The 20269-nt window shown below is 42.5% G+C and overlaps 2 protein-coding genes across 5 annotated transcripts in view; one reads left to right on the top strand and one right to left on the bottom strand.

The window, feature by feature from the left end:
• SLC24A1 (solute carrier family 24 member 1) overlaps positions 1-4829 on the top strand; it is a 33302-nt gene extending 28473 nt beyond the window's left edge. For both annotated transcript variants that reach the window (XM_075273154.1, XM_075273153.1), the window contains 3 exons: positions 732-821; positions 3164-3330; positions 4240-4829. In XM_075273154.1, coding sequence (XP_075129255.1) covers positions 732-821; positions 3164-3330; positions 4240-4489 — 507 coding nt within the window. In that variant the 3' untranslated portion in view covers positions 4490-4829. The remainder of the gene's footprint in view (positions 1-731; positions 822-3163; positions 3331-4239) is intronic.
• Positions 4830-5912: 1083 nt separating this feature from the next.
• Positions 5913-20269, bottom strand: part of DENND4A (DENN domain containing 4A) — a 97771-nt gene continuing 83414 nt past the window's right edge. For 2 of the 3 annotated variants that reach the window (XM_075273124.1, XM_075273125.1), the window contains 11 exons: positions 18564-18768; positions 17995-18089; positions 17270-17445; positions 17029-17136; positions 16201-16405; positions 13492-13740; positions 12221-12338; positions 11906-11932; positions 9620-9782; positions 9147-9211; positions 5913-8406 (listed from right to left, as the gene is read on the bottom strand). In XM_075273124.1, the coding sequence (XP_075129225.1) occupies positions 8270-8406; positions 9147-9211; positions 9620-9782; positions 11906-11932; positions 12221-12338; positions 13492-13740; positions 16201-16405; positions 17029-17136; positions 17270-17445; positions 17995-18089; positions 18564-18768 (1548 nt within the window). In that variant the 3' untranslated portion in view covers positions 5913-8269. The remainder of the gene's footprint in view (positions 8407-9146; positions 9212-9619; positions 9783-11905; positions 11933-12220; positions 12339-13491; positions 13741-16200; positions 16406-17028; positions 17137-17269; positions 17446-17994; positions 18090-18563; positions 18769-20269) is intronic. The other variant, XM_075273126.1, reaches the window with a different exon arrangement.

Below are 20269 nucleotides of genomic sequence, written 5' to 3'. Positions count from 1 at the left end.
GGGGTACCCAAAGAACAAAGAGGCAGACCGCTAATCCAGTGCTTACAAATGGAGACTGTGCGGGCCCTATTAAGTATCAAGTTTCTAAATTGAAACTGAGACTGAGGGTCTCCAATGGAGATTCTGGCGTAGAAGTCAACTTAACCTTATGCAAGGTTCACCACTAAAAAAAGCGTTGCCCCACAGCCCCATATACTATGTTAGGGTCCGCCAGGTGTCCATTGGGTTTCCACCAATTTTATACTGAAATAGGCGGAGAGAAAATTCCTTTGCGCAGGACTTTTCTCCAACGATTTTAGGTGGAATCTGCGGCATGGATCTAGCCTTAGATGTATATTAGTCAAAATCTGAATCTGACAGGTGCAGGAGATCATCTAATGTGTATAGGGTCCTCCAGACTCTTCCCCATATCAAACTTCGTATAAGGATGGGGTATTTGGATTTCAACTGCCCACTCACTTTGTTCACAGGGAAATAAACCACTGTTAAACATGTCTGACAGCGGCTATCTCCCCTCTCTGGTCAGTCCCTATGCACTCCTCGGTTGAGCATGCATGTGTATAGGGGAGTCAGGCGAGATAGTTGTAGGTCAAATGATAGAAATAACAAAGGAATCCAACAAACTGGGTTATCTTAAATCAATCTGGCGCTGCGTTGTGGTTTACAGAAGACTTTATAAAGCAAGCACGCAGAATTATCATCATTTCCATAACTTCTTAACTCTATTTCAGAAATCAAGAAAGTTTTTTGTCCTGACATTCCTGGGCTCAATAATGTGGATTGCTATATTTTCATACCTCATGGTATGGTGGGCACATCAGGTGAGGATATGGAATGTAACGATGATATACAGTTAGGGCCAGAAATATTTGGACAGTGACACAAGTTTTGTTATTTTAGCTGTTTACTAAAACATGTTCAGAAATACAATTATATATATAATATGGGCTGAAAGTGCACACTCCCAGCTGCAATATGAGAGTTTCCACATCCAAATCGGAGAAAGGGTTTAGGAATCATAGCTCTGTAATGCATAGCCTCCTCTTTTTCAAGGGACCAAAAGTAATTGGACAATGGACTCCAAGGGCTGCAATTAACTCTGAAGGAGTCTCCCTCGTAAACCTGTAATCAATGAAGTAGTTAAAAGGTCTGGGGTTGATTCCAGGTGTGTGGTTTTGCATTTGGAAGCTGTTGCTGTGATCAGACAACATGCGGTCAAAGGAACTCTCAATTGAGGTGAAGCAGAACATCCTGAGGCTGAAAAAAAAGAAAAAATCCATCAGAGAGATAGCAGACATGCTTGGAGTAGCAAAATCAACAGTCGGGTACATTCTAAGAAAAAAGGAATTGACTGGTGAGCTTGGGAACTCAAAAAGGCCTGGGCGTTCACGGATGACAACAGTGGTGGATGATCGCCGCATACTTTCTTTGGTCAAGAAGAACCCGTTCACAACATCAACTGAAGTCCAGAACACTCTCAGTGAAGTAGGTGTATCTGTCTCTAAGTCAACAGTAAAGAGAAGACTCCATGAAAGTAAATACAAAGGGTTCACATCTAGATGCAAACCATTCATCAATTCCAAAAATAGACAGGCCAGAGTTAAATTTGCTGAAAAACACCTCAAGAAGCCAGCTCAGTTCTGGAAAAGTATTCTATGGACAGATGAGACAAAGATCAACCTGTACCAGAATGATGGGAAGAAAAAAGTTTGGAGAAGAATGGGAACGGCACATGATCCAAGGCACACCAAATCCTCTGTAAAACATGGTGGAGGCAACGTGATGGGCATGCATGGCTTTCAATGGCACTGGGTCACTTGTGTTTATTGATGACATAACAGCAGACAAGAGTAGCCGGATGAATTCTGAAGTGTACCGGGATATACTTTCAGCCCAGATTCAGCCAAATGCTGCCAAGTTGATCGGACGGCGCTTCATAGTACAGATGGACAATGACCCCAAGCATACAGCCAAAGCTACCCAGGAGTTCATGAGTGCAAAAAAGTGGAACATTCTGCAATGGCCAAGTCAATCACCAGATCTTAACCCAATTGAGCATGCATTTCACTTGCTCAAATCCAGACTTAAGGCGGAAAGACCCACAAACAAGCAAGACCTGAAGGCTGCGGCTGTAAAGGCCTGGCAAAGCATTAAGAAAGAGGAAACCCAGCGTTTGGTGATGTCCATGGGTTCCAGACTTACGGCAGTGATTGCCTCCAAAGGATTCACAACAAAATATTGAAAATAAAAATATTTTGTCTGGGTTATGTTTATTTGTCCAATTACTTTTGAGCTCCTAAAATGTGGAGTGTTTGTAAAGAAGTGTGTACAATTCCTACATTTTCTATCAGATATTTTTGTTCAACCCTTCAAATTAAACGTTACAATCTGCACTTGAATTCTGTTGTAGAGGTTTCATTTCAAAACCAATGTGGTGGCATGCAGAGCCCAACTCGCGAAAATTGTGTCACTGTCCAAATATTTCTGGCCCTAACTGTAGGTGTCCTGTCAAATGCAAATACCATTCATTCTGTTACTTCTAGTGGATAAAAGTCTGACCATGGTCATGTGATTTATGGTCCATGGTCATGTGATGAGTACACAGGTGCTGCTCGTTACAGTCACAGCACAATAATCAGACATCTGCCTGGTAATCAGCTGTGCACCTGTGTGCTCATCACATGACCATGGACCGTAAATCACATGACCATGGTCAGAGTTTTATCCTCTAGAAGTAACAGAATGAATGACAGCAAGCAGAGATCTAGAAAACCGTGAGGAACTGATACAGAAACTGTATTGGAAAATTGTATGTGTTTTTATTGTACATTTGTTTGTCAATATTGGTCTGAAAGAGGCCAACCCCTTTAAGGATTCATTTTCCATAGGTATAACACTGGTTCCCAAACGTTCTGAAAGCAGGACCCAGAGTTTGACAACCAGCGGAGTAAAACATGCCTAGATCAGTCTATAAATCTGTCTCCTAACACATTTCCAGTGGCACCAGTACAACATTGGCCATTAGCCGGGCAAACTAGGACAAGGGGTAGACCAATGCTACAAAAGATAGATCTATAACTATAGAGAGTAGACCTGTATAAGGATCATTCATTGTGGTGGCGATATCTGAGATTAAGTATGAACTATGCCTTATTTCTACCAGGTGGGCGAAACCATTGGCATTTCAGAGGAGATAATGGGCCTCACCATACTGGCTGCTGGCACTTCTATACCAGATCTCATCACCAGTGTCATTGTGGCAAGGAAAGGACTGGGGGACATGGCCGTGTCTAGCTCTGTAGGAAGTAACATCTTTGACATCACTGTAGGGTGAGTATCCATTAATACTAAGTTGCCTTATGTGATACTGAACATTATTATCACTTGCAGCCACAGTAGGGACAAGTATAATATAATATGGTACCCATTTAATAGAAGGGCCGATCACATGGCTGAGGACTATGGCTTGCAGAGAGGGAATGCCCTTTACATCATCCATATGTTCTATTAGGGACATTGCAAAGGAGTTGTCTTAGTAAAGATAACCCCTGTAAGGACTAATATGGCCGTATAAAAGCCTCTTGTCTTAGACATCCATAGGCACATGTAATCCATGTCATTGTTTTGCCCAGTTGCCTCCACAGACTATGATCTAGCCCAGGTTAACCATTGCTGACAATCATTCTAAAGGATTATAGGGCTTCTACATATAGTACCCGGAGATGGAGAAGGAAGCTGACAGTGCTGTTTTCTTTGTAGTAGCCAGACCTGGTACTGCAGTTCAGCTCCCTTTACCTGCATAAGAGCCAAGCTGCAGTGTCTCAGTTCCACCACTACACAGGGAAGCGGGCTATCTGCCCCCATTGATTAGCATTGATACATCCGAACCATAACATTTGTCTCCTTAATATTGGTCTGAAACTGGACAACCCCTGTAATGTCATGTAAACCTGACAATTTTAGCAGGGCACCTGAGCCTCTCCGACAGCGGATGTCAAATGGGAGAAGCTTCAGGCAGTGAGATTTCAACATAGCTATCATGTGAAATAAGATATGACCTGTGTTGTCTGGCAATGGTTTACCCACCTCATCATGTACATGTTTGCATAGGCTGAGCCTGCAAGTGTATATGGGATCTAGAGGAATAGCTGCTGGTCGAACAAGTGTTACCCAGGCAGCAATCTAATGTGTATGACTACTCCTAGGGTCTTACCGATTGTTGGCATTGTACATTTGCAGGTTACCTGTCCCCTGGTTCCTGTTCTCAGTATTTAACGGTTTCAGTCCGGTGGCGGTAAGCAGCAATGGATTGTTTTGCGCAATCGTTCTCCTCTTCCTGATGCTTCTCTTTGTCATATTCTCCATTGCCGCCTGCAAGTGGAAGATGAACAAGTTTCTAGGATTCACCATGTTCACATTGTACTTTGTGTTTGTGATCGTCAGTGTCATGCTGGAGGACAGGATCATTGTGTGCCCCATATCTATATAAGACCCCCCAAAAATAGCGCATCCACTGAACTGACCTCATCCAGTGTTCACATATGTGGCGCACACAGTCATAGAACAAACCTCATGAGAAATATATTTTCTTATTCCTATTTTTATATATACATATTGCTATGTTTAGTAACCAGCACCGGCCCATCTAGACTAGGACTCGTGCCCTCCGCCTAGAAGTCTCTAGCCCTTCCTCGTACATGGACTATACACGCACACGTCACTATGTTGCCACTATTAGACATGTCTGCCAAGCAATATGTGAACCTTCAATAAGCCTGCAGTTTATATTTCTATACATATTAAGTAAACTGAAATAAAACTTAATTCCCGAAGTTTACTGCGTCTGCGTTGTTTACAGCAAGTACAGGGCTCACCGTGTGGTACCTCTGGTGCAAAATATGATGCCATGTCATCTATACGGGTATATGTTACTGTGTGAAATATCCACAAGGCAGATCTGCACAGCAGTACACATTTACCTCTGCAGATGTTCCTGGAGAAGCCAAAAATAACAATTAAAAAATGGGTTCAACATCTATATGTGAAGATTTTAGGAAATCCACAGCGAAACAATAGACAAAAATCTGTACCGAATCTACAAATCCTATGCTGCAAATGTTAATATCTATAAAGATCAGATCCTTCAGTGAGTAGTTATGTAGCATTTCAATGAGAATTGGTAAAATCCCTTTCATTTGCCTTTAATATATTCTGCTTTGGATTTTACCTGCACGCACATTCTTTCACAGTTCTGCCCTTACAATGGGGATATCTATGGCAGGAAAGTAACAAAAATTTAACCAGGAACACATTTACCCATAAAAGCAAATTTAGGCTAAAGCCCCACATTGCAGAAAGCAGTGCTGTGGATACGCAGCAGAATAAACAATGGTATCAGCGGTGGCAACGCTTCACCAACGCTTTCTGCTTCCATTATACCTGTAGGGAAACTGCCAGGGTTTCCATAGGTATAGCTGACATGCTGTGATTTTGAAAACTGCAATGGTTTTGGAAAATGAAGGGTATTTTTCCACAATGTGTGGATAGGATTTACTCGAGAGTGTAAAACGCTGCGGCCAAACTGTAGCGTTTATATCATGTGGAGCCCCGGCCTAAAAGTCTAATTTTATTGTGCTCCATTAGTAGTCAGTGACCCAGTAGTGTTGTTACAAGTTCTAAGCTTAGAGGGTCTCTCCAGGAATTTGATATTGGTATCCCCAGCAATGAGCTGATAGAAGGAGCCGAGGAGGAGGAACGTACCAAGTCCTGCACTCCAGAAGTCTAGAGTCATGGAAGGCTTTTCACATTTATGGACTTCTTTACACAAAAATTGCACAATTTCTTTGCCATTTTTCCACCATCACCGCACTGTTGAAAAGTTGATGTGACAAATAAGACACAAAATCTCCAGTTTTAAAAGACATTTAATTAAATAAAAGATAAAAGCAACACAACAAAAGGTCACATGGTAACAGCCATTAACAGATCTCACACGTCAGCAGTATCCAGCTTCATATATACCGTATATACCGTATCTCTCAGTACACAAGTGGTTCTGGCAGTGCCTGTAAACCAGAAGGGATGTATAGACTCTTTACAGTATTTTCTGCACAGCACATGGGGCTACAGTACATGTGACAGGACCCTCCTGCCTTCTACAATGCTGCACCCTCAACCAATAACCGAAAAGTCTGACCAATGTAAACAAGCCTCTTACCATAAAAATAAAGGGGATTTCTATAATAAACTCATCTCAGTATATTATTTCTGGAAATATTACAAATCTACAGAATGTACAGCTCCTGACACTACCTATAGACAGAGGAATGAGATGAAGACGAGGAAAGAGTTAACCCTTTGTAGAGCCACAGATTTCACTGAAGCTGAGAATGGGGCGTCTTCCAGTATGGAAATGACATGTGCAGTCCAGTTACCTGTCTATGAATCCCTTACACAGGGACGGGAGCCTTTTCACAACACAGACTGTGTGTTTCAGAACTAAGCATTATATACTGTTACTATAAAACAGTATTTATAGTGCAAAGCAAACGCCTTATAATCATCTATAGCATTATTAATATTGGGAATGTAACAGCATTAAATAGGCACTGTCGTTTCAATAAACTTTGCATAAATCAATAGTACATGTGAATATAAGAAACTCTGTAATATATCTTATTAGAGAAAAATGCTTCTTTCCCTACTTATTAGGTTCTGATTCTCCTCCCCCACTCCCTATACTGCTCATACATTTTCAAGTCGCTGCTAAATCTGTCTTGAGAGAGGAGACAATAGAGGACAGGTTACATGTTGCAGGAGTAGGACATAGCTTCTACACTGCTCAGTACTTCTATATAATGTCCTCCATGCTGCTGCTTCTCTTTTAGTTTGTAACACACAGGTACAGAAGCAGGATCTCCTCTTCTCTATGTACAATCTACGCAAGACATCTTAGTAACTAGTCTCTCTACCCACGATTGGATGTAGAGCCTACCTGAAAATGCTGAATACAAGTCATATAATGGGCAGATATAGTGCTACTTCTCATGTACATAGACATGACAGCTTATTCTATAGCGTCACCTGAAACCACAGGTATACTGTAAGTGCATTAGGATTCATTAATATCAGCGATAATATCATCTGCGTGTGTAAACAAAAAGCCACCTGAGGGTTGTGGGAGTAGGTAGGTAACAGAAGAGCCCTGACCGCCTTCACAGGCCATATCCGCTCACTGCTATATACTGCATGTTTGGTAGAACTGATGAGATAACCGTGATATGCAAGTAACAGTGTACTCTGGGAAATGGACTCCAGTCATCCATTTATATAGAGTCTGCCGGTCTACTGGACTAATGTGTAATAGAAGAAGGTGGGGGGAGGGGGTTGTGAGCCTCTATGATGGCATCAGGTTCGGTGCGATGCTGTCCTCCAGGACAAAGAGCCATAGGGGTCCTAGTCAGTCTGCCCAAACAGGGCATATGGACAGGGCTTGACCAGGCTAGGTATGGTCACCATATTACATGCTTGTTTGTCAGTTTTACCACTAAGATCTGCTTGATACATTTCTTAACCTTAAGTACCGTAATAAGAAAGCATCCCAAGCATATAACGTTACCATAATACACTCTACTCAGCTCCAGTGGGGTCAGTGATCCACCATCATAGCTAAGCTTACAGTGCCATTCACATGAGTACAGGATTAGTGTATTTATTGCTGCTCCAATGCAGATCTGGTAAACCAGCTGAAGATGGCGACGCCTTCATGTGAATTCTCCAGACCTTGTTTGCTCCACTGCAAAAAAAAAAAATCACACGGCACCCAGGACTTGTAATAAATTAAGAGATGAGAGCTAAAGACAAGATGGCGCCCACACTATGAGGCACAGTCACATGTTCATCGCTCAGTACTCTCAGCGTATCATAGAAAATGGAACGGTAAGGACTTACTAGGCATCTCTACCTACTGTACACAAAGATTTCATGTAACATTAAATATAAATATTCTGTGTAAACTACAACACTCGGAATGATGGAAATCTCCCGCCCTCTCCATAACGCAGAGACCTGAACTTCCAGCTCTGGATGGGCGAGGTCATGTAGACAGCGGACCCTGCCTGCCTCTCCTCATCCACTTCACTCCCAGTCCTCGTGCTCGCATCAAACTCTTCCATATTGCTTGTTCCCAATGCTGGATCTCCTAGAACACATGTGGATGTGCTGAGACCTGGCTCCAGCATCCATAGGGTGATAGCAGATGAGAAGCCCCTCAGAGGAACGGCTGCCCAAATGTCTTCCTGCATTCTGTGACCCCCGTGCTTGGGGGACGGTCACAGATCTGGGTGCACTTCACCTGCTCAGGGGCGAGGCGATCATAAGCCGCTTTGTATTCCCGATCAAACACGTCTGTTTAAAAGTGATAAAAATTAATTATTAATATGAGGAAACTGGTATATAAAGTATGTCTATGGGTGCCATGATGGAAAAACAATGGTGGTGTTACATGCTCGCACTACATCTCCCATGATTCCCTCTCCACCCCCCATATTTATAGTGTCCCTTTGTCTTTTGTCCAGCCTGCCCCATCTTGGAGTCCTCCATTGCCCCATGTGCCTGTGTATAAGGCTGCTTCACACAAACAATCCCAGTATATTTCCATCATGTGTTTCTTTTGTGTCTGGAGGAAAAACATGATTTTTTTTTTCTTTATTTTTTCATTGAATCTGTGAAAACGAATGAAACGCGGCAACACATGGATGACAACGGTGTAGGTGGTTTTATTTTCACAGCTCCATAGATCTGAATGGCTGAAATTAGTAGTAAAAAAACAAAAAAAATCTCTCATGTGAAAGAGAATTAAACCGCCCTGTATACAGATAGGACGTGGCTTTTACCACAGTGATTGCTGATCCTGCAACAGATACAAGGACGCACAGCAAGACATGGCAAGTGACGGATATGTCCGCCTCACTGTATGTTGTCATAGAAAGTGGCAGAACTACATTGGTGGGACTCTGTTTTACCTTTCTGGCCATTGTAAGATGAAGTGACCATTCAGATAATGCACATTCAGGTGGGATACCCCTTTAAGCCTGTAAGGAGTGTAATGAAAATATGGTACCGGCACGTGGCCTCGGAGTCCTTACCTATATCAATGTTCTCTCTCCCCAGAGCTACGAGAGACAGGAATAGAATTTCTCTGTACAAACTCCTACAAGAGAGCAACAAATAAAGGTTTAAATCAGTATAACCGCATATGGACAATATACCGTATATACATAGAGGGGTATTTCACATTAAAATAAGATTCAAAAACATTAGAAACAAAACTGCCATGTATGTCTCAGAAATTCCCCATGATATAGTAACGCTGGACCAGCTACACAATATGTCATTCCTCAGTTATTCCTCCTGGAAATATATGAAACATTAGCATTCCCATTGTTTATACTGAGTGGTTAGTGTGTACGAGCATAATTTATTTATCCAGGAGGGACAACCCAGGAACACAACTCTCCAGAATTGGCATTGGCATAATGGGGAATATAAGTATTAACTCCTTGTACATTAGGTGATCATCCTGATAGAAGGTAATACAATGCATTAGCGGGTGCTGTACCTCTGTCGCGGATTCTTTGGACTATGCTGCAGGGACTCCAGTATCTGGCTCATAGGACCGTACACATTGTTGCTCTTAATACTTTTCACCAGATCTTGGAGAAACTCCTGGTTTAACGTCTCCTCCTGTTTCTGCTGGGCGAGGGCCAGCGGATGCTCCTGGGCTGCAGAAAGCAGAGGTATATACAGTTATAATACAGGCTACCAAGGTTTATGGTCTTGCTGAGTAGCTCACCCAATGCCTCTTTGTAAGATAAAATCCAGCCTAAAAGATGAAGTAAGCAGCAGAACATCTAATAATCTCCAATAAACACACAATATAATACTACCCAGCAGCAGAACATCTAATAATCCCCAATAAACACACAATATAATACTATACTACCCAGCCTGTACTAGGAGAAAACCATAAACTATGCTCAACCCAGGGCAGACGCCTCTGTATGCGTCATACAAGGGAGACTGATCCCTGCCCAGGAGACAGTAATATATATGTCCCTCCATAGGTGTTGTCTCATAAAGATGTATTGGACTATATGGACCTCACTAGGTATGAGTGGCGCCTGCTCTGGTAGACCGCACACAGTACAAGTAAAGGATGGAATACAGCCAAACCTCTCCAATGGCCCACACTTTATCCAGGCCAGACCTTAGTTCCACCATTATCCGGGTCATCTTTTTGAGAAGATTCCACACACCCCCTCCCCCCCATCTCACTGTATATGGCTATTGATGACAGCAAACTAAATTGTGTCTGCTATAAACATAAAGTGGCAAAAATCTATCCCCTCTCCCCAATAATGTAAGTGACTGGACCAAGTGTCATCCTCACGTGAAGAAACATGGCTACATCATTTTCGGATCATCGCTGCAGGTCGGAGCTGTGTCCTCATGATCCTGATGCAGAGAAGCTTTTGAGGTTTCCAGTGCAGGTCGGACAAGGGGAGCAGCTATCTGACTGGTTGCTATTGGCACCGTTGTTTTTTTTTATTTATTTTTTTATTTAGCTTACTGTTCACACTTATATGCTGTGGATTTTCCATCTTGAATAGTTGGCAGATGATCTTCAGAATATTACAGCATCAGCCACGGGGACGATGTTTTATAAAATCTAATCCATGTGCTGTTGTAAAAGAGGAACCCATCCCTTTCACCACCTCCACCATCTCTTTGCGTCCTCTGATTCCAGCTCCCGCCATCCCTGAGCTATCAGTGTTTTTGGTTTCCCCACCCAATATGCTGATTAAGCTGTCTGGTGGGCGGTCCTGGGGTGGAGTAGACAGTCAGAGAGCGCCCACCTGGCAATAGAGCGTCTAATCAGAATATTGGGTGGGGAAACTAACAGAAATAATTGCTCAGGAATGGTGGGGGCTAGAGAAAAGATTGCACTGGGAACACTGGTGTACAAGCTATTAGAGGAGATGGACGTGCTGAAAGGTTCTCTAATCCTCTGGTTGCGTCTTCCTGTGGATTTTGCCTATGGATTTCATCACTTGCCATGCATAGCGTGAAATCCGCTGTAAATCCATATGTAAAATATACAGATAATGAAGTTGTTTTTTTTTTTTCTTTCTTTCCATGTCGATGTACCAATAATGTGCTTAACAACAGACACTCACAAAAAGCAGACACATAGACACACATCACTAGAGACGTCCAGGCCTTGTATAGGACACAGAGCAGGCTTTCAGGATTATAGTCATCAATAATGAATATCCCGAAAACCTGCGGGGTGGAGATGGAAGGCCGACAACAGCGACTTATAGCAGGTAGAGCTCTACACCCCTGCAGACAGCAATCTACATGACAGAAATGTGAGATTTGTGTTATGTAGTTTCAAGTGGAGCGCCATCTCTGTACAAAGATGGACAGTAGATATGTAATAAAGACAGTCCATGTTACATCTTCATCACATCAGGCGTGAACGGAGTCTTATCTTTGTTGACACTTGGCTGCTATGTTAAACTTATTTCTGCGCTTCAGAATGGAAAAACATTGACGGTAAATAAAATATCCCCAAAATAATGGCGATATATTACATAGAGGAGACATGTCCTGACTATATAGCCAAGGTTAACCAAGAGGTGGAGATCCACTTGAAATCTACTGCAGAGTTTCTATTATAAGTTGCACCAGTTGTCTGAAATCTGGTATTAGGAGGTGCCATGTGCATGGAGTATTGGCTCATCTTGGGACGAACAATTAACACTTCATTGTCCAGAGACAGAAAAGCCATGCAGAACCAGACAGAGTTCACCAGACAACCCATCTAACAGCTGGGACTCACTCTCATAAACTACAGTGCACTTCTGACCTGTAGATAAGACAAGATTACAAGTCGTTACAACCTGAGGCCAGAAGCCGGACTCCTACTGGTCTAATATTGATGGCCTGGCCGAAGGATAGCTCAGGAATATCTAAAGGCTAGAAAGTACCTTTAACATAGTAAATATTCATTCACAATGGGGTTTGGGCAATCTGGCTTCCATATTCGTCATCATTTACCAAAATAGTTCTGGCTCACAGCCTTAGTGATAGGGGAACAATGCCCAGGGAAGGTCAGTGTGAATATAGCCAAGGAAATCAGCAAAAAAAAACCTACTTAAAGTGTTCCACAGGATGTACAGCGGCTGCCGGGGGTCCTGGTGTAGCTTTAGATTGTCCCATAAGACTTGAATAAGGACATGCTTGCTGTCTTCAGACATTGAGTTCCTAGGAATCTGCCAAAAAAAAAAAAAAAAAAAAAAGTCAAATTAAAGGAAAGCCTTAATAAACCAATGTAGTTCTTGGTTCCTAATATAATGCAAAGGCTTAGCTTATCAATGTAATAAAAACCATTTGGTTTTTACTCATTTTTAATTGCATCTATGGAAAGAGCTGCAGTGTAAAGCATGAGGAGGGATAGAGCACAATAACTGTAATGAAGAGCAGCCAAATAGCCAACACATTAGCGCTGTACACCGGAGCCATGCATTGTCAGTGTGGTAGCCAAATTTTTCAGGGCTGGTACACTGACATATTATTTTCTATGTCCCCATACACATGAATGTGTAGGGGGCTGTGAGGCAGCCTGGGGTAAAGATTAGGACAGGTCCTATTCCTGTACGCTTTGCAGTCCTGGCTGCAAGTGAATGGGGCTGTGGAGGCATTGGCAGCACATCTTGATATCATTCACTTGCCACCCGTGCCCTTTTACCAAGGAATAGGCATATGCACACATGTTCATGTAGCCTTAAAGGGGTTAGCTAATTTTTTGTATTGATGGCAGTATCAAAACCCACCACGACCTACAAATCATAAGGCAAGTAAGCAGCGTGGCTCTTGGCATATAAAGATTACCAGTAGCCACCTTCCCTGAGCATCTGATCTGCAGGGGTCTCACACATCTAATATTGATGGCTAACTCTAAGAATACAACAGGCAGGCAGCAACCATGGGGTTGGGCTTACGTAAATCAGATCTCAACTAGAATTCCTCTTAAACAAGAGCCTCTCCCTTTCCTTGGTTGACCTTGCTGGACATGTTTGTTATTTCAACATACTAACAATTTAAGGGTGTGTTCACATTTTGCTTTCGGGCCGATATATAGGTCAGGAGTATTCCCCCATATATACCTCCAATGGAGCCTTATGATGTGTGACACTGCGTGAACAATGACTTCTATTGTACATTATACAGTTTGCACTTTCTCCCTCTATATAGTATAGTGTAGTGGACTACGCCTTCTTGTACAGTTTTATAATAGTATACTGATGCATATCATATCATATGCAGGCATAGGCTGGTTGTCATGGGGGCCTACGAATATAGGGTGTAAAGCAAAAAAAACAAAATGTGTTCATTGTGGACATTGAGATGCGGGTCTGTGCTCACCTTGGAATATCTGTTGCAATGCTCTGAAGATAAGATTAATCCTGGCAGATTACTCGGAAGATCCAGTCTCCTAAAATACCACACCAAGTTCCAGAATACAATAGGGTGATGGTCCACAAAACCCGGCACAGTAATAGCTGGGTCCCCCTCATTCTCCAGCAGGCTTTCCAGTTCCTTCAACACTACAAGGGGGCTGAGGTAAGGGACAGTGATAGGCTCGGGGTGTGACATCCTCCAGTCTAGAGAGTCCTGGCGTTCATGGTGAGAGCACAGAGGGTACAGCGGTTAGTCACAGAAGATACTAACTAAATACAGCATGACAAGAAGTATACAGGGTGGTAGAAGAGAAGTACAGGCATCCCCACGTTTATGTTATATCACACATTAGATCTCCATCCATTCACTAGGTTAGTAATATTCTTAGTGAACTACTGTATGAAGGTTTTATTTTATGGATAGGTTTTCAACTAAACAAGAATTCCTTCACTCTGGTAACAACTGGAGCGGACAGGTTCTCAATGTCAGGCTAGGGTCACAACTGCGTCTAGTTCCCCTATTCTGCTTTACAAAATACGGAGAGAAAAGTCCTGCCAGCATATGTGGGTATATGGGGTCCATGGATAACCACTTGTTAAGAGGATTAGGTTTCCTTCCTGGGGTCCTCAAGCAGACCCCACAAACATAAACCTGAATACAGATGTGAACTTAGTGTAACACATGATATTTGTCAGTGACTGACATTTCTGTGGAAGTCCACAAGGACATAAGCCAGCCATACAGTTGAGACAGCTGTCATCTATAGAAGCTTTCAGACTCTTCCATGAGACTGCACACTCTGCTCAGTCAGTGGTGCATGTGCGCTAAACCAGAAGACGGGAGAAAGTCATATCTGTGTACAAGTATGGTACTGTAGCTATCAGTGCAAGGATGATCCGCTCCTCTGAACACCAGGGGAGGCCAGCATTATGTTATTTTCTGGTGCACGGAGTCATGATATGTGCACTGAATATTCTATGAAAGTCTGAGAAGTTCTTGCTCTGCTGGGAAGGGGGGCTGACCCTTGGTCTGCACACATATCATGTGGATATGGCATAAATACTTAAAGGAAAACCAGTCAGTTTGGGGTCAATGAACCAAAAACATGTGGTTATGTGGCTGGAGCCTTAGGGTCTCAGATCTTTATAACTCACTCCCACCCATCGCTGAGATTAAAAAAAAAAAAGCCATGTTAGAAGTTGCTGGGGGTCTGCTCACCAGAGTCCGCTCCAGGACTCTGGCACAAATCAAACTGCATAGCCAAGCCTTGCGTCACTGTACATGCACTTGATGTGATATGTAGATCCTGCACATCACAATGACGTGCACCGAGCTCAGCTTCACTGTGTGCAATACAATGCATGTGCCAGAGTCTTGGAGTGGACTCCAGTGAGAGACCCCCTGCTCATTTCTAACTTGGGTTTCTTGTAATATTGATGACCACTGGTGCGGAGTTTCAAAGGTTTGGGACTGTAAAGCCGAGCTAGCCACATAATAGGAGTTTATTGGTCACAATCCAAACAACAGGTTCTCTTTAAAGGGATTCTACCACTAAAACACATTTTTTTCTAGTTAACACGTCGGAATAGCCTTTAGAAAGGCTATTCGTCTCCTACCTTTAGAAGTGCTCTCCGCCGCGCCGTTCGTTCAAAATACCAGTTTGTACCGGTATGCTATGAGTTCTAATGACGCCCCCATCGCTGCGAGAGAACTCATTAGCATACCGGTACGAACCGGTATTTTGAACAAACGGCGCGGCGGAGAGCACTTCTAAAGGTAGGAGACGAATAGCCTTTCTAAAGGCTATTCCGACGTGTTAACTAGAAAAAAATGTGTTTTAGTGGTAGAATCCCTTTAAGATGGGCACATCCATCTTTATCAAGCAAAACAGTGCCATGGCCAAGAAAACTATAAAACACTCAAAAATCTTGCATATGTGTCCAGTCCTGGTTACCTGTGTACAAGACTCTGAGTTCTCTATGGTTTCCAGTGTGTTGCCCCCATTCCCAAGGTAGGGCAGGAGATCACCAATGAAATGACACTTTAGTGACAACGATACAACAGAGATTATTAAGGGGCTGTCTAAATTTACAATTTATCACCAATTTATTTAATAGGTGATAACTTGTTGTTTGTTGGGGTCCAATACCTGGGACCCCCCACCGATCCTGAGAATGGAGGTCCTGTTTCCCTACAATGAATTGAGTTCCAGGTTATACAGTTAAATTGCCACTCTAATCTTCACTATTGGGACTGATGGAAGTAGCCACATGCTGTTCTCATCTATAGCCTTCAGTCCTAATAGAGATGATGTTGCTGGGACCCCTATTCTTGAGGCCTGTGGGATCCTAGCAATCCCCAAAGATGTCAGGTATACTATGGATAGGTGTTAACTGGTGCAACCCCTTTATTTAGTTCTCTTATGAAGTGTCCATCACTGTATCTGTATCTTCTCTTATGATGTATCCATGATGTATCCATCACTGAAGAGACTACAGAAGGGACATGCACTGTCACAGACCCACAGTATATACATCTTCTATATATTCTACATATAGGCTGTACTTCAATACACGCCCAAATGTTCTTTAGTAGTCAACCCAAATGTGTTAGACAATGAGTGCAAGACATTGTTATCATGGCAGGTTAATGAAGAATTACAGGGTCACATACAGTGGATGTCTGAAAGTTAGTAGGCAGGCTGCCAGTCGAAACATGGCTCAGATTGCACGATGGCTTCTCATCCAGGGGGCTGAACGTACTGATGCTTCTCACTACAGGGAGACTTGGAGAGGATTCGCTGCTGCTGTTGTTCTTCCTCCTTCCTTTCGGGATCTGTATGATTCTTACATTAGTCTCTTCTGATTTAGTTTTGCTGCTAAAATAAAAACCACAAAAAAAGGCAAATTTACTTGCAGTAATAATTACAATCAATGATTTAATTAATAATTATTACCAACCACTGACAGATATCAGTACCAGACAGTGTACCAACTCTGCAAATGTGAACAACAAGCAATATTGGCAAGAAGGCAACAGGGTGAGGTGAGCGCTAAAAATGCTACAAACCCTAGTCAATAAAATACTACAATACCCTACACCAAAGTTAGTAACATTAACCCCTCCACCTCCAGAGAAGTCTTACTTAGTATTTCTACAGTCTATAATTGGTGTACCTTATTGTCCAAAAAATAATTTATATAGGACTTATTGAGTAAGTGCCAGCCTGTAACAACCCCTCTAGATATATGGGGAACTTGCAAGCTATCAATACATGGCTAATAGATACTTGTGCCTGTTACTTCTGACTGATAAACACTATGAGGCAGATCGTTCACTTTTAACATGGTCTGGGGTACTCCTTACAGTACAATACCACTTTGTTTACGCAAAGTCTTTGCATCCTTGTATTTGTAGTTGGAAACACTGTAATAGGACTGCAGGTTCCAGTCACATATCAGAACCTTAAACATAAATGACAGTCCCAAGCAATGTACCCACCTTGGATTAAGAGAAAATGTAGGAGTAATAATTTCAGACTTGGGTCTCTGAGATGAAGCAGAAGGACTTGGCATACATTCTGCAGATGGGCTGGCCTTCAGGAAGTATCTAATAGGGAGTGAGAAAAGTGAAGACTGTCACTGTGGCCAGTACTACAGACCTATAGTTCAGAATACTGCTAGATATGTTCTAATAGTCTTACAAGTTCTTGTCCACCATACAATTCTACCAGGAACCTTACCTGCCAGGGCGGCGCAGATCTCTGATTTCAATATTCAGGAATGGTAGGAAGGGGCTGCCACAGAAGGGACACGTTGTGTTGAGGTTTGAGTCATCTGCCGTCCAGCCTGCCATAATCTCTTCATCATGAACAAGACATTCGCAGGTCAGACACCGCGAGCAGCTGGAGATCAGGACCTTCAAGGAAACGTAGATCAGATTCTATAAAATTGCCATGTGTAATGTGTGGATCCTATACAGCAGCACAGAGCATTAATGGTCTATAGTTTTCCTCTGTAACATTGCGACCAAACCTGGTGAACAAGAGATAGTTGTGGGCCCTTGCGCTGAGGCTGCGGCAGTGGAAGATTTCTCCAGCTAGCACTACTGCTGGATAAACGTGGTATTACAGGCTCTCATTCAAGTACTTATATGGTTACATGGACGTGCTTAGTTCTCCAAAGGGTCCTGAGTAGAACTGATCTATGATGTCCATGACTGAACAATCCTTTAATCTCCATGTACCACTGGCCTAAACAAGGTCAATCCTCCATTTAACACTGTCTACAGTAATTTACTGATCACTATTTCTAATGGCATTTTGTCCACCATGTTGCTTGTTTTTTTGGACAGAACATGGTAAATTAAAATGTAGCTCTGCAATGCCTAAAATACATTCAAACAGGTCGTAATAATAATAATAATAATAATAATAATAATAATGATAATAATAATAATAATACACACCTCCATGGCGTAGTTCTGGAAGACGCTGGTACTGCTGGAATTGCAGGAGGACTGAGACTCAGGTTTGTAGTTTATAGTGATTCTTGAGGGGGAGCCTGTGTTTAAGAGAAGACATTAGTTAATATTTTTACAGCAGCCTCCCAAAGAAACATTCTGGTGCTAAATGGTGATACCATGAATCATTTTCTAGCATAAATATCTTTTCATCATTTTATTTTATTCAGATGAAAACATAGTCCCTTGTTACTTCCCCTGCTCCTAAATGGCTGTGATCCCTTCCTAATAAGACACAAAGCTATTTTCATGGGCCGCTCTGGAAAGAATTTCTATACAAAGACCTGGCTGTGAGGTGTGTGACAGAGCATGAGCGCTCACCACCAGCTCATTGGGCACCGAAATCCTAACCAATATGACCATTAGACAAGCTACTTAGCTCTCAGGTGGAAATGCACATTGCTATACACACTTTGAACACCAGGTGGCACTATACCATACCGTTTTATTGAAATATTATAATAGCATTTAAATAGCATACATATTTAATGGTGGAGAACCCCTTTAATGCTTACTACTGTTGTAGAGCTGCTTTGAGGTGCCCTCTTGGGACGTGTTGCTCTCCAGGCTGGTCCTACTCATCCCAACAGAGCTGTTGGCAGTGGTGAGGTCATTGTCACGTGAGGATGTGACACCTTCAAAGTCATCTTCATTGAGAGAGCCCGATTCCGCATCTCCTGTCCCACTTGAACATAGGCTCATACGGTCAGAGTTCTGGTCCTGTGTAACATGCAGCACATAATACGGTAAGAATTTCATTGTGGCTATCCAATATAAGTAGTAGTTTTGAAGTGGTATTTGCATTTGGATATGTTCCTTATCTAAAAATATTCAACCTATATCAAGAACAGGAATCCCACAACCCACTAACTTATCTATAATGGTCATGTGACTGGCCAACAGGCCAGGGGGCTCCATAGGTGACTCTCAATACACTAGAACCAGATGCACTTATCCGATCTCTTTTCTGATTTCATATAAATATGACCCCTGCCCTCTGCTGTGAACAAGTCCTGACCATGGTCTGAGCCAAGATAAGAGCGAAATGTGAATGCTGATAAAACGTATGGAGGAGACGCAGCTGATAGTTGTTAGGAGAGGGGGGTCCGAGCTGAGCTTTTGTACCAGGTCCTTTAAGTTACGGTATGTCTCTAACCTGACCTCAGTCTTGTGGCCACATATACAGGTCTCTGTAATGTCCCTCTATGGCAGTTCTGAGAATAGCAGAGCGGGCAGGTACGACTATTCTGGGAACTGCCATACAAGTGAATGACCCCAAGCTGAGATATCTGCGGGGCCCAGAGGTGAACCTGTGTGGATTGGACATTTATGGCATGTACACATTAGTAAATCGGAAGTTATTGGGATATTCTTCTGTAGTTAAAGGGTTATTTCAACCTAAAACACTTAGCACCTATCCACTGGACATGTTACCGCTAACACTTTGTAAAGAATAATCCTTCGAGCCTGCTTTACTTACTGAGATATTGGCAATTTATTCTCAGCTGTGGCAGCCATTTTTGCATGTGACAACCACATCGGCTGAACTGGCTTCTCAGAAATGTATTTTTACAAAGGTATTACGTGTTCTAACCTATAGTCATAAGATGCCCTGTAGTCAGTCCCTTAATACGGATCTTATAGGTATGTGATGGGCGAGTAGTATTCCATTGAATACCTCCCCTGCATATTGGTGTACTCTGTCAAATACCACGCGGTAAACGCAGTAAAAATTCGATGCCCCTCCCACCTTCCCTGGCGCTTTTTTATACCAATAACTATGCAGAGGAGGTATTTAATCGAATATACTTGCTCAACCTCTAGTAATAAATCCAGATATCTCCTATTTGCCGTCATCTCTCCAGCCTTTTACATTGGCAGCAGAGAAGATGACATGGCTACCTTCTTCCCATCCGGCTACTTGCTTAGGCAGCATTGTCCTGGACATCCCTGCTGACTATATTCAGGCTAATGACTATATGGTATATGCGGCAAACAGCCAAGCAGTTGTGGGAAACATTGCTGCGTCTAACCTTGCTTACTATACAAGCTGAAATCTAGACGTAAGGTAGAAAAATGGAGATAGAAAAAGCTTGCCCTAAAAAAATCCCATATTTATGGATCCCAGTGCAGCAAAAATACTGCGTGTGAATAATGGTATAAAATGCAGTTTATCTCTGGGCGTGGAGACAGTAATAGGAAAATGGACAGCAATGTATCT

Source organism: Leptodactylus fuscus, chromosome 5 (genome assembly GCF_031893055.1).
Source record: "Leptodactylus fuscus isolate aLepFus1 chromosome 5, aLepFus1.hap2, whole genome shotgun sequence".
In the NCBI taxonomy this organism is placed as follows: domain Eukaryota; kingdom Metazoa; phylum Chordata; class Amphibia; order Anura; family Leptodactylidae; genus Leptodactylus; species Leptodactylus fuscus.
Note: the sequence above shows the minus strand (reverse complement) of the source record. Positions and strands in the feature narration are given on the sequence as shown.